This window comes from Falco rusticolus, chromosome Z (assembly GCF_015220075.1).
Source record: "Falco rusticolus isolate bFalRus1 chromosome Z, bFalRus1.pri, whole genome shotgun sequence".
Taxonomy (NCBI): Eukaryota; Metazoa; Chordata; class Aves; order Falconiformes; family Falconidae; genus Falco; species Falco rusticolus.
Genome location: NC_051210.1, coordinates 37,169,855 through 37,181,632, shown reverse-complemented (window position 1 = coordinate 37,181,632; position 11,778 = coordinate 37,169,855). Strand labels below are relative to the sequence as shown.

Below are 11,778 nucleotides of genomic sequence, written 5' to 3'. Positions count from 1 at the left end.
GGAGCTCTCTCTGTGCAACCTGCTGGAGTTGGTCCAGCACAGGTTTGCAGCAGACATAGGTCTACCTCAAGATGGCTCTCCACAACCTCTACGAAATGAGTTGGTGTTCCACTGAAGCAGTTACCTGGTGGATAAGTACTGACAGTCTAAGAGGAGATGTCAGATTGAAAGGACTTGGAAAGAGATTTGTCCTTTAATACTTGGACCGTAGTCATTCAAAACCAAAAAATTTGTTTTACTATTGCTTGCTTTGCTGACAAAGAGGTTCAGATCTGAGTTCAGCAATCATACACATTTCACACTGAATTAATTTTACAGAATATTTAAAATTAATGAGAAGCTCATGTTACTATCCAAATTAGATCTACTTTTAACAAAGCTCAACCGAAAAAAAATCCCTATTTGCTGGAAATTTCGTGGGTTTTTTTTTTAAATGATAGGATCAATACCGCCCAGAAGGGACCTCAGGAGGCCTCCTGCTTGCACCAGGGTCACTAGGGATCTCAGACCAGGTCTCTCAGGGTTTTGCCCCACACACAGGGCCTTGCAGACCTGCAAGGATGGAGCCCGACAGCCTCCCTGGGCAGGCGGCCTGCCTTGACGTCCTGCAAGACGGCAGGCTTGACCGTCCTCAGGGGAAGAGGGTTTCCTTGACTCCACCTGAGCTTCTGAGTGCAGCTTGTGCCCGTTGCCCCGCTACGCATTCCCGTGAAGACCCCGGCCCTGTCTTCTCGATGACAGCCCCGCAGGGCTGCCCGGTGCCCCCCCGGGCGGTGCCTGCCCCCGGGCGGCCCGGCCCCAGCCCCCAGCCCCCAGCCCCCAGCCCCCAGCCCGCACGGCGCCTCGGGCCCGCAGGGGAGCTCGCTCCGGGCCGCCGGCCGTGTCCCGCCGGGGCGCCGCAACAGACACTGCGCGGCTGCTGCCTCCGAGCGCTGCGCGGGGGCGGGTTATCGCCCCCCGACCCACCGCCCGGGGCACGGCGGGCCCGCACTGCCGCCCAGCGTGCTGCTGCCGCCGCGGCCCCGGAACAGCGCTGCTCCCCAGCCACGGGCTGTCCCTTCCTGGGAGCAGGACTTGGAATCTGCGTTTGCCGAAATCATGTCGATACAAATCTGTGTTTTAAATTCCTCCCTGCACTACGTGGATTTTCGGTTCCGGTCTCGGACAGAAATCGCCCCGGTACTCTCCAGCGGCTGAACGCACCGGGACGGTGCGCGCCGGCAGCTGGCCACAGCCCAGCGGGTGCTACGGCCGCAGGCGGCGCGGCGCGGCGCAGCCCGACCCGGCCCCCGGCCCCAGGGCCCGCGGGCGCAGGGGCGTGTGCCTCCGCTCCGCCCCGCCCCCCCCGCTCCCTTCCCACGTGGCCTCCCGGCACGAGCCGTCCGCTCCTCCCCCCTCCCCCCCCCGCTTCCTCCCCGGCGCGCGCCGATTAGCATAATAAGGTCCCCCCGCTCTCCCCTGCCGGCCAATGGGAGCCCAGGAGGCGCCGCCAGCTGCCGGCGCGGCGGCCGCGCGGACTATAAGTAGGGCGGGCGGCGGGAGGGTGCCCCGGAGTGCTGTGGCGCTGCCTGCCGAGCCGCGCCGAGCTGGGACTCGGCCGCCGCCGCGCTGTGGGGACCCGCTGCTATGACTCTGGAGGAAGTCCACGGACAGGAACCAGTGCCTGCGGGCCACGACTGGTACGTGCGGACGGGCGCGGGTGGGCTGGGGCCGGCGGGGCGAGGGGAGCGGGGCGGCCGTTGGGGCCGGTTGCGGCGCCGCGCTGATTGTCGCCTTCCCCCGGCGCGCAGGATGCAGGGCGCCGGCAAGGCCCTCCACGAGCTGCTGGTGTCGGCGCAGCGCCGCGGCTGCCTCACCGCCGGGGTCTACGAGTCGGCCAAGCTGATGAATGTGTAAGTACGGTGGGGCGCGGGGGCCGGGGGGTGCCAGGCGCCTGCCGCGGGGCTCAACGCGCTGCACCCCTCTTGCAGCGACCCTGACAACGTCGCCTTCTGCGTGCTGGCCGCAGACGAGGAGGACGAGGGGGACATTGCCCTGCAGATCCACTTCACCCTGATCCAGGCCTTCTGCTGCGAGAACGACATTGACATCGTGCGAGTGAACGACGTGGCCAAGCTGGCTGCCATCGTGGGGCCCAGCGAGGAGCCCGGCGAGCCGCGGGACCTGCACTGCATCCTCATCACGGTGGGTGCCCGTGCGGGGCGCTGCCCGCCGGGGCTGTGCCTGCGCTGCCGGCCGGGGCCGGGGCCTGCGGGGGTGGCCCCGTCTCCCGCTGTGAGTCAGAGCCTCTCCTGGGCAGGGGAAGGGGGCTTGGTACACGCCGTGCAGCGAGGCAGCTGAAGAGGGGGAGGAGGAGTAGTAGGCTACGTTTCTCGTAACTGAGTTTCCTCTGTTGCCTACAAGGGTAACGTCTCTGCTTCCTGCGTTGTTTCTGTCCTGACACTGACAATCTGAAAATGCCTTGTGTCCTAAGCTGATGCTTCTGTATGTCTTGTGATGACCTCAGCTGGTGGGCAGCACTCACGGTGTGCAACTTTTTTTTCTTTCTGGCAGAACCCAGATGAAGATGGCTGGAAGGACCCTGCCCTTGAAAAGCTGAACTTGTTTTGTGAGGAGTGCCGAAATGTCAATGACTGGGTACCAACTATTACCCTGCCTGAGTGATGGTGACCTGGTGCACTGGGGAGGCTGAAACCTTTGTTGCATTCTCAATGTGGCGTGGGTTCACTGAAGTGTGCAACAAGCTGCTGATTCCATGGATTAACCTGGTCAAGAGACTGGATTAAAGTCACCCAGACTGGCATACAGTGGGCTTTTCTGGAGGAGAAAGAAGAGAACAGCTTGCCTCACCAGTGAGCCCCAGGCTGTGCAACAGTGGAGAGGCTGACATACCATGGAACTGTAAGAAGTATTGCAAGTTTCTTGGTCAGGTGGAGCTGTTTCAGAAGGCAGAGAGATGGTTGAGGGAAGTGGGCCAAAACTTTCCAGAGGGACTGGACAGAGTACTGTAACTAGGAACTGTTTGTGCTGTCTACAAAGCACAGAGAAGAAAGCTTCAATATTTGATGGACTTCCAGGGACTGGCTACTAGGCAAATACAGAGACTTTAAAGCAGACAGACTTAAACAGGCCTCCTGGGTCACTCTGCAGAACTGGTTTAATAATGCAATAATTTTTATTGAAATATTTGTTGCTATTGATGCTTTCATAATAAATTTTTGACAATTAAGCTCTGGGAGTGTCTTACTTACTGGGTGGGGAAGCATGTCACTGAAATTACCACTAATGTTTTGCTTGTGTGCTGCAGTCGAAGGTATACTCCACAGTAATGGAGCTATTGCTCAAATACTTTCCTGGGCCAGCTGAATGCAGAGCTTTGCAACAGCTGCTTATTGCAACAGCTTGCAAGACTAAGGAGCTGTGTGCTTAATGAGCTCACTTATTGTAATAGGTGGTCTTTGTAGTCTACTGAAGGAACACAATAAATGCTAGAAACATGGATTTGTAGAGTACAGACCTCCAGTAAATTGCATCATTAGTTCTTAAATATAACTTGAACTCATTCAGGGCTGCAGTGTTCCTACTTGCCAGAAGCAGCTTAAGTGTGATGGGGGGGCTGCGAAACTCCTTAGATGTCAAACACATCTAACATTTTCTTTGATTAGAATGACATCTTTAAATCTAAAACTAGCTAATAGTGAATAAACCACATCTGCCACAAGCTGCTCTCAGATTGCCATATGCTATAACAATAGAAGCTGTCACTCCAGAAGCCAATTTTGCAAAACCTAATTGCATGACAACACCAGATTAAAGTCTGAAACAATTTAAGGATGGTGTGGCTTTTTTTAGAGGTTCTGTCATGGAAAGTTAATGATTTGGCCCTATGTTAAAAGGGAAAATACCACTTTCATTGCTATGCACAATCTATAACGCTAAAATGGCATAGCAGTGATCCCTTCTCCAGAGACCAAGAAAGTCAAACTACTCACTTCCTCTATAGACACTAAAAATACTCAGTTATCACAATTACATTTCCCCTAGGCTGTCTTGCAGTGATTGACAGTAGCACTTGCTGAAAAGTAATTTTGACATGGGGTATCTTAAACAGTTGTGGTTTTGGGGAAACGGCTTGCTCTTGGTTTCATTGTTCTTGATAAGGGAAGTTCAAATTCAGCTCCAGCGTTCCTGGAATATGCTCCCTTGTACAGGAGGTATCTAGCACTGCTTGGCCTTTGTTACTGTCTTGTGAGAAGCTGTAGGATGGGAATGCAACCAGAGTTTAGGCCAAAGTTAAAACTACAGGGGCCTAAGACCTCTGCAAGTATTTGTTCTTGCACTTAAGATACAGGATGTTCTGCACAGCCTGTTTTTCTTAACCTGCGCTCATCAACTGGTGTCTGCTTCAGGACTTTTGAGAAAAGTCACGCGGAAGAGCTAAGAGACCAAACAGCTTTGGCAGCTGTGATAACAGAAACTGCCTAAGGCAATTGCCTCGGTACCTAGAAAATAGCAAGTCTGGATTCTTGAGTTTTTTATATTTTTCCCTTAGTAAATGCAAGTTTCATCATTTACAATAGTTTTACAGTTGAGGAACATATTTCTGTTCTTTGCTTGGGGCCTAATCAGTTCTCAGAGCCAAGAGCAGATTGAACTGTCCTGAAATCAACTTTTATGTAAAGTGTAAGAAGCACTTTACAGCCTTGAGTGGTTTAAACAAAAGCCCGAGAAGATCGAAGGAGCGCAACCGATTTGCTGGCTGAGGCAGTAGGCATGGATAGTTGTAGCTGGTAGGAAGTTAAACTTTCCAGCTCTTATGGAAGAAATATATTACGCAGCAAACACTGAAATTAGTGAGGTGACACTAAAATACCCTTGTGAGGATGTTGCCTCTAGTCCCTTAGAAAGACGGGTGGCTGACCTTTGCCTCCCCAGCAGTCTTGTGAAGCTAGCTGTAAGCTGTGCCTCATGAGAGGTACACAATTTCTTATTTTAGTGACCCATACAATTCTCCTGAAATCCCTTCTGGCTCAATGCAGATACCCTGTAATGCAAATAGTATTACACTGAGTTAGCCTGCAAATGTTATTAATATGGCATTGCAATCAAAGGCAGCTGTAACTTGCAAGTCATGTGCTGCTGCAAATATCTGTAATGATCAACACTACTCAATGTAGCAAAAATTCAGCAGTTGGTATCTACTGATACAAGTAGACTTGATCTTTACATGCTCAGATATATAACTCTGCAAGGAGCAACGATACAGTGTTAAAGATAGACAGTAGACTTGGGTATTACAGGCTGTGGTGGGGATAGCTGGTCAGGAGATATTGGTTGGCTCACCAGATGTCCAGGGTGTTTTTTCAGGTATCTGAGGGATCTGGAGGGTCGGGACAATAACCTCTTGTGTCAGGGAGCAGTGTCCTGTGTACCTCACCTTCCCAGGAAATAAGTGTCCAGCGCAGGAGCACTACGGGTTTGCAGGGAGGACTTTGCAAAGTGTGGACTTTGCAAAAAGTTTGCAAGGACTTCTGGGAGCTCCGCCAAGGGGCCTGCACCCCAGCTGTGTTGCATGGTCTTCACAGGATGGCTTGCTTTGTGCCATGGTGGGCCACATCAGGGGCACTGGGGGCGAGACTGAGGTTAATAGTTGTTAGTAATAAAGGTGGTTCTCCAGGACATGGGACAACCTAGTGACACAGCAGGAGGTGCAGGACGTGGAGCGGAGTCACAGCGCAGTTGTTCTGGCTCTGCTTCTGAAAGTCTGCTTTCCATCAGGCCCTTCACTTGTGTGCCACTATCTGATCAAAACTGTCTATTTAAATATCACGATCATAGACATTTGTGTTGTGCTGTCTATCCTTATAAGTACATTTTTGTAATGCAGTGATGTATAAAGTTTCATTTAAAATTTTTTTGAGCAATGGGTTTACGCTTTTCTGCCTGAGCATCTATTTCACCATCTAATAGTGCTGACTGACAGGAATTTCCCCTCCTATGCTGTTTCCTTTTCTTAATGCTGTTTTCTTCCTGTTGCACTCCTGTGCATCACTTTTCTTTCTTTTGTGGTTATAGATGATGAGCTTCTTTTTAGATGCCTGATTCTTTTAGTGTATGCTATATTGAGTTAACTGCCTTATCATCATATCAGGATATATGTATGCATACTGGCACACAGGATACAGTTGTAAACAATGCTTTCTCTTTGCTGTTGAGTAGGATATACTAAAAGGAAGAGAATAAAAGGTGTGTTAGAAAGAGGCAGGCAAACTGCTGCACAGAATAATGTTTGCAAAAAACCTGTGCGTATGCTTGGTGACCTGCTCAAACAACGTTTATAGCAGTGGATGATTAGAGAGGGAATGCTGACATGTCCTCTGCAGCCTTAGAGGTCTGCAGACTGGTGGGGTTTTAGCTGCAGGTGGAAGCTGTTTAAATGAACGTATGTTCTGCAAGGAGGTAATGTTTGCAAAAACGATAGTGGCAGAAGCATGTCATAGCACCACTGGCTGACACATAAGGGAGACCTGGCTCATGTCAGCAAGTCTATTAACTCCAGCTCTCAGATCCTCTGTCATCAGGAGGAAAGAGCAGCATGTGCCCAGGTTAAGCCATGGAAGTATACAGACAGTATATTACTAGTGGGAGCAAATGCCATCACATGTGTGAGCAAGAGAGGTGCGAGGAGAAGGATGTGTGACTATTGTATTCCTTGTAGGGACACACATTGTGGTCAGCTGTGCTCACGACTGTGCATCCACAGGACCTCATTCATTGTAAAGCAGCAGTGGCAGAAAAAAGGAGTTTGGTGGAGGGGTGGAGCTGTACAGACAGGACATATGCCTCGCCAGAGCCATTCTTTCTACAGGTTTTTATGAAAACTGCCTCTCCTTCCTGCTCATTCCTTATCTGCTTCATCATGGCAGGTATAATTTGCTCGCTTTGTAAAGTCTGAACACGCCATGGTAGGATATTGGAAAAGCTGAGTTAATGCTTCACATGTAATTATTTCATACTCAGTGAGTGAATACTCCCAGTATTCTTCACTGTCCCACAGTAAGATACCATTATACACAGCATTCAGGATGTTGGAGTGTATGTGAAGTATTAATTTGAATGTATTGATATAATCAGATTGCAGACATAACAGTTGTAGTGCCTGTAAAATCTCCTCCAATCTCCCACTGCACTGGCATATGACTATTTTGCCATGCTTATTTTCTGATTTTTATGTGTGGAAAGAACACAGAATTATTTTCTTATGTGTGTCTAATGCTCTCTGTGGAGCTGACTTTACTGTGAAAAGCTGGTATGAGTGCACACTGCTGATTAAAAACCACTTTGTGCAACTTTTTTTCCCCCTCCTGACTGGAGAGATAGCCAGAGAGATATAACGAGAGGCTTACTGATTGGTTTAATATTTCCTGTGTGCTACAACTGATGAGAAAAAAGCCACTCTTTTTTTGAGGAGAGCTCCTGGAACTCCCTGTAGAAACTCCAACATGTTATAATCCATTGCAGAACAGTGATAAAATTTAACAAAGAGCACCCGAGATGAATTTTGATATCAGATACAAATTTTACTGTCCACCACACCATGAAGCTAAGAATTTTCAGAGCAGTGAATCTAAGGTGTGCTTTCCACTTCCCATTTTGGGGCAGCTACAGCAGCCTAGCTGTTGCATCCTACCGAAGCCAGTAGGAAGCAATGGTGCTTAGTAATTTCTATATAAGTGCCTAAGCAAGTAACTAAGGCCCTAAGTTTCAAACCTGTCTTCCAGAAACAAGGTACCTCAATTAGATACCTACTAGGTACATTCAGATACCTGTATGCCTAGCTGGGAGCCCAGAGTCAAAGCTCTTCAACAAATCAGCTTATTTAGCTATACAGCCATTAACCTTAGTTAGCAGACTTGAGGCTTTACTCTTCTGCTTAAGAATGTGCACTGCAGGGCACAGCTGCATAAGTGTTTTAGCTTGGGTCAGTTGGGTGGCTGAAATGAATTGGTGCATCTTCACCTGTTAACCTGCTTTCGTTCACATGGCAGAACAGAGTTGGAGCATGCAAACAGGATTTCACTTGGAAGAAACCAAGCCAGAAGACATACTCTAAAGGACTGGCTAATGCTTTCTGGCTGCTATTGGGCATTCAGTTCACGGGACCACACTTGAGGTACATACAGCACAATTATTTGCTGATCAAGAATAAATAGGCAAGTCTTGGCAATAAAAGAAGAGAAATATGTTGGCCTGCTTTTCACAAAAGAAGAGATTTTAGTGGAATACACATACCAATTTGTTGTAAACAATTGTATGCTCTTGAATTAACAGGGTTAAAAATCTGCTTTGGCAGCAGCTTGCTGAACTTAATTGTTTCTGAGGCAAGAATGATGAATGAGACTGTTTCTAGAAGTGGTTGCCAAAGATGTTTTGTTTTTTTTTTAATAGACCAGCACTGCCCAACTGGCAGCGTCAGGACAGATTTGCCTGGCCCATTGCCTTTGTGCTTGAGGAGCAGGTGGCCCCATGGGCCATGCATGGTGATCCTGCCCCACTGCTGTTCCACCCCATAGGACAGCTGGGGCACTGTGTGAGCCTTGTGCCGGCCGAAGCAGAGGCTGTCCCCAACATGGAACCTGTCCTCTTCAGTTGCCACTCATTATGTGGCTGGACCTTCTTCATAGGTACAATGGTACACAATACTTGCAGATGACTGCCAGATGACATAAGGATGAATAGGAGTGTACCCCAAGAGAAAATATTACATTGAGGTTTGAATCACTGGACTAAATTGTTACAGTGTCACAAACCATTGTTTTAATACAGATATGTGCAAGGTGATGCATCTTCTTGCATGGTAGGAGATGATAGCTTCTGAATGGGAGACTATGGAATCTTACACCAGTGCCAATGTTTATTGCTGTTTTACAATGTTTCTGTGCTTTAAGTTTGGTTATGTTGGAAGCCAACTGCTTACTGTAGGCTGTTTATCTGCATGTAAGTGTTAATGCATCAGAAAAACACATACTGTGATTATAGGTGGTTTCATGCTGTTGAAGGCATGTTTATTCAATGTAAGGAATGAAGTGCAATCTAGTTGGATACAGTTCAAAGCAGAACTTCACTTTTTCTGAAGTATCAGTTGTATCTTTCACTAATACAGATGTTCTCTGTCTTACATACTGCTGTTTCTGTAGTGCTATAAAGTTCTTCAAATAAACTGCTGAAGAAGAAACCAATAACAAGCACTGCATGGTTTGTACTAAATGACTGTGTTATTTGGACAGTAGCCTTCCCAGAGTGCTGCAGAGGAATGGTAGATGGGCTGCGCACAGCCTGTCCTGTCTGGGGTGGGAACTGCTTATCCCCAGTGATGTCAGGCTCAGCCTTGCAAAGGTCGCTGCTGCGCTGAGTCGAACTGCGTCAAACAAGTTTAAAAACAGGTGCTTGGTTGTGCTTCAAGGCCATGGGTAATAGAAGCATGCTTTCTGCCTCTTAAACATGATGACAAAAATTGTTCCAGGTTTCTCTAACCACCAGGCTAGCAAGTCTAATTTAAAGCAAAGGTAGACTGTGTGGCTTTCTGGAAAGAGGCATTTTCCAATCCAGAATCTGGTTTCTTGATTTAAATGAATTTCAAAAAGTGCAGTTTGTTTGCTTTGATAATATCTAAAACAGCTTTCAGGTGCATGGCCATCCTGCATGGCCTACAATACATGTGAAAATATTGTTTACTTGGGAAGAATATCATGTTTTTATCCCTATGCTAAGGTACCTTTTGAATTTCATAAGGTTTTCTTCAATTCAAGATATGGGTAATATGTAAAACAATTCCCAATAATTTAGAGCAAAGTCCCAAGAAGCACTAGAGGAGCTGGACAGCTAAATTAAATAAATAGATAAACCATGCTAGCAATGAATCATGGTAGTTGTACTTGCAAAATGATTCAGACATGTTTCCAGAAGAGACACAATGCATTTACCTGAACAGAGTACATGCATCCTCATGGTGTGTATACAAAAGAGCATCACTGCATATTTATGTATACACACAGGAAGGAGATGCAGAATGATTCAAATCTGACACTACATAAATAGGGTTGTATTTTGTCTCTGTGTGTTCTGCTCCATCTTTTGTAAGAAGATAATTTACCACTGGAACAGTGCTACAGAATGGAATTCCTTGGCTTGCCACTTTTTGAAGCTTGCCTTTTTTAACAGAAAAAACAACAACAAACAAACTTGTTACTATGCTGTGAAGGTCTGGCTGTGACACACTTCCCATGGGGCAGGTCACTTAGTAAAAAACCAAAGCAACACTAGGAAAACCATGCAAAGTGCTTCTCAGCTGTTGTACCTCCTCTACCCCTACTTCTCCCATGGTGTCTGGCATGTGTTTTCAAAGAAATATTTGTCTCATGCTACGCTTCTCAACAATTGTCAATTCACTGCTGTCAAGGGCTCATGACTTGGCATCTGAGCTGCAGGAGCTGATGAGGTAGCACTGAATTTATGCAGGCAAGAAGGGAGTGGGTTGTGCAAGAGCTTGTCTTGCAGAGCAGCTAAAGGCAACACAGCACGGTGCTTTTCAAAGCAATGGCATAATATATTTTTGACATCATAATTACTCCATGTCTACCCAATAAGAAATACATGCTGCTCTGTAGCCGGTTGGCCAGAGGAGCTAAATGGTGCTCTACCTAGCTTGAGTGTGGAAGCAGCAGAAACTGCCTTTTGAGGAAGGACACCTGCAGAGATACAGCTGAGTGGAAGTCGTCAGGTGTGGAAATGCTCACTGGAGTCTGGTGGCAGGACGAGGTTTCCAATACCTACAGTTGCGGCACTGAACCCCTGGTGGAGCTCCACACCGAATTTTTGAACCAGCTGGCCACGGGACCAGAGCTCTTGAAAAGGACTAAGCCCTACAATGTCTGTAAAAATTGGGGATCAGGTAGGTCAGAGCAGTTCAGTGCCTTGACTGATGCCAAGCCTGCTGTGTGTCTCACAACTTATTACAGACTCTAGAGAGTCTTCTTTGGAGAAAGGATTTCTAAATGCTTCAGCTGTAGAAGCAGCATCAGGCAGCATGCACCATAAGATAAACATCGAGAGGAAACCATGCTCTAGAGCTCGTGAATGTTGTAACAGCCCTGCTGCATCACCTGAATTACAGGTGGCGATCTGCATGGAACTGAAGACGAATACGATGCTTTGTTTGTGAGGTAAACATTTGGCTGGCCTTGCTGAACTTTGACCTGAATTACTAATAACTTACTGTGGTGTGTCCTTTAAAGCAAATTGCAGTGTTAATTATGATAATAAACCTGTGCAGGCCAGATCCAGGAGGACCCTGCAAAGAAGATGCTGGAGGACGCTCTGCTCCCAGAAGTGCTGACGTTACTGTTCAAGCCTTGGCTGGTGAAGGACATTTCGCAAGAACTGGTTCCCCACCTCCCAAACCTGCATTTCTCCCACTCAGGCCCCCATCCTGCGTTGCTGCCTCTGCAGAGCCTGCAGCTGCAGACATACCGTTCCCCGTGCCGCTTCCCCGTGCAGGAGTGGGCTGCCCCGGGCTCTCCAGCTTTCTGGAGGCCTCTCTATAAGGTTTGGTTACCCTCTCTGGGTGTCTGCCAGTGCCTCTTTCACAGGAGCTGAAGTAAAGGCAGGACAAGGTAGCAAACACGTCACCGGCTGTTGCTTTCTGAGATGCCAAAGGTGCAGTGGCTGCAGGGGTGGTTCTGGCCCCTGGGATCCCGAGGTGGCCAAGTTGCCTGACCC

The 11,778-nt window shown here is 48.1% G+C and overlaps 1 protein-coding gene across 2 annotated transcripts; it reads left to right on the top strand.

Moving 5' to 3' along the window:
- The first annotated feature begins 1,544 nt into the window (after positions 1-1,544).
- Positions 1,545-3,229, top strand: GADD45G (growth arrest and DNA damage inducible gamma). Of its 2 annotated transcripts, XM_037374446.1 has the most exons (4): positions 1,545-1,679; positions 1,791-1,892; positions 1,971-2,184; positions 2,554-3,229. In XM_037374446.1, the coding sequence occupies exons 1-4, from the start codon at positions 1,627-1,629 to the stop codon at positions 2,662-2,664; spliced, it is 480 nt and encodes a 159-aa protein (XP_037230343.1). In that variant the 5' UTR covers positions 1,545-1,626; the 3' UTR covers positions 2,665-3,229. The 2 variants fall into 2 exon arrangements, with proteins under 2 accessions (XP_037230343.1, XP_037230344.1); XM_037374447.1 differs by lacking the exon at positions 1,791-1,892 and having other exon boundaries at positions 1,548-1,679.
- The last annotated feature ends 8,549 nt before the right edge of the window (positions 3,230-11,778 follow it).

Coding starts and splice junctions, on each gene's coding strand:
- GADD45G (XM_037374446.1), top strand. CDS start 1,627: ATGACTCTGGAGGAAGTCCACGGACAGGAACCAGTGCCTGCGGGCCAC. Junction 1,680..1,790: donor GTGCCTGCGGGCCACGACTG/GTACGTGCGGAC, acceptor CCCGGCGCGCAG/GATGCAGGGCGCCGGCAAGG. Junction 2,185..2,553: donor TGCACTGCATCCTCATCACG/GTGGGTGCCCGT, acceptor TCTTTCTGGCAG/AACCCAGATGAAGATGGCTG.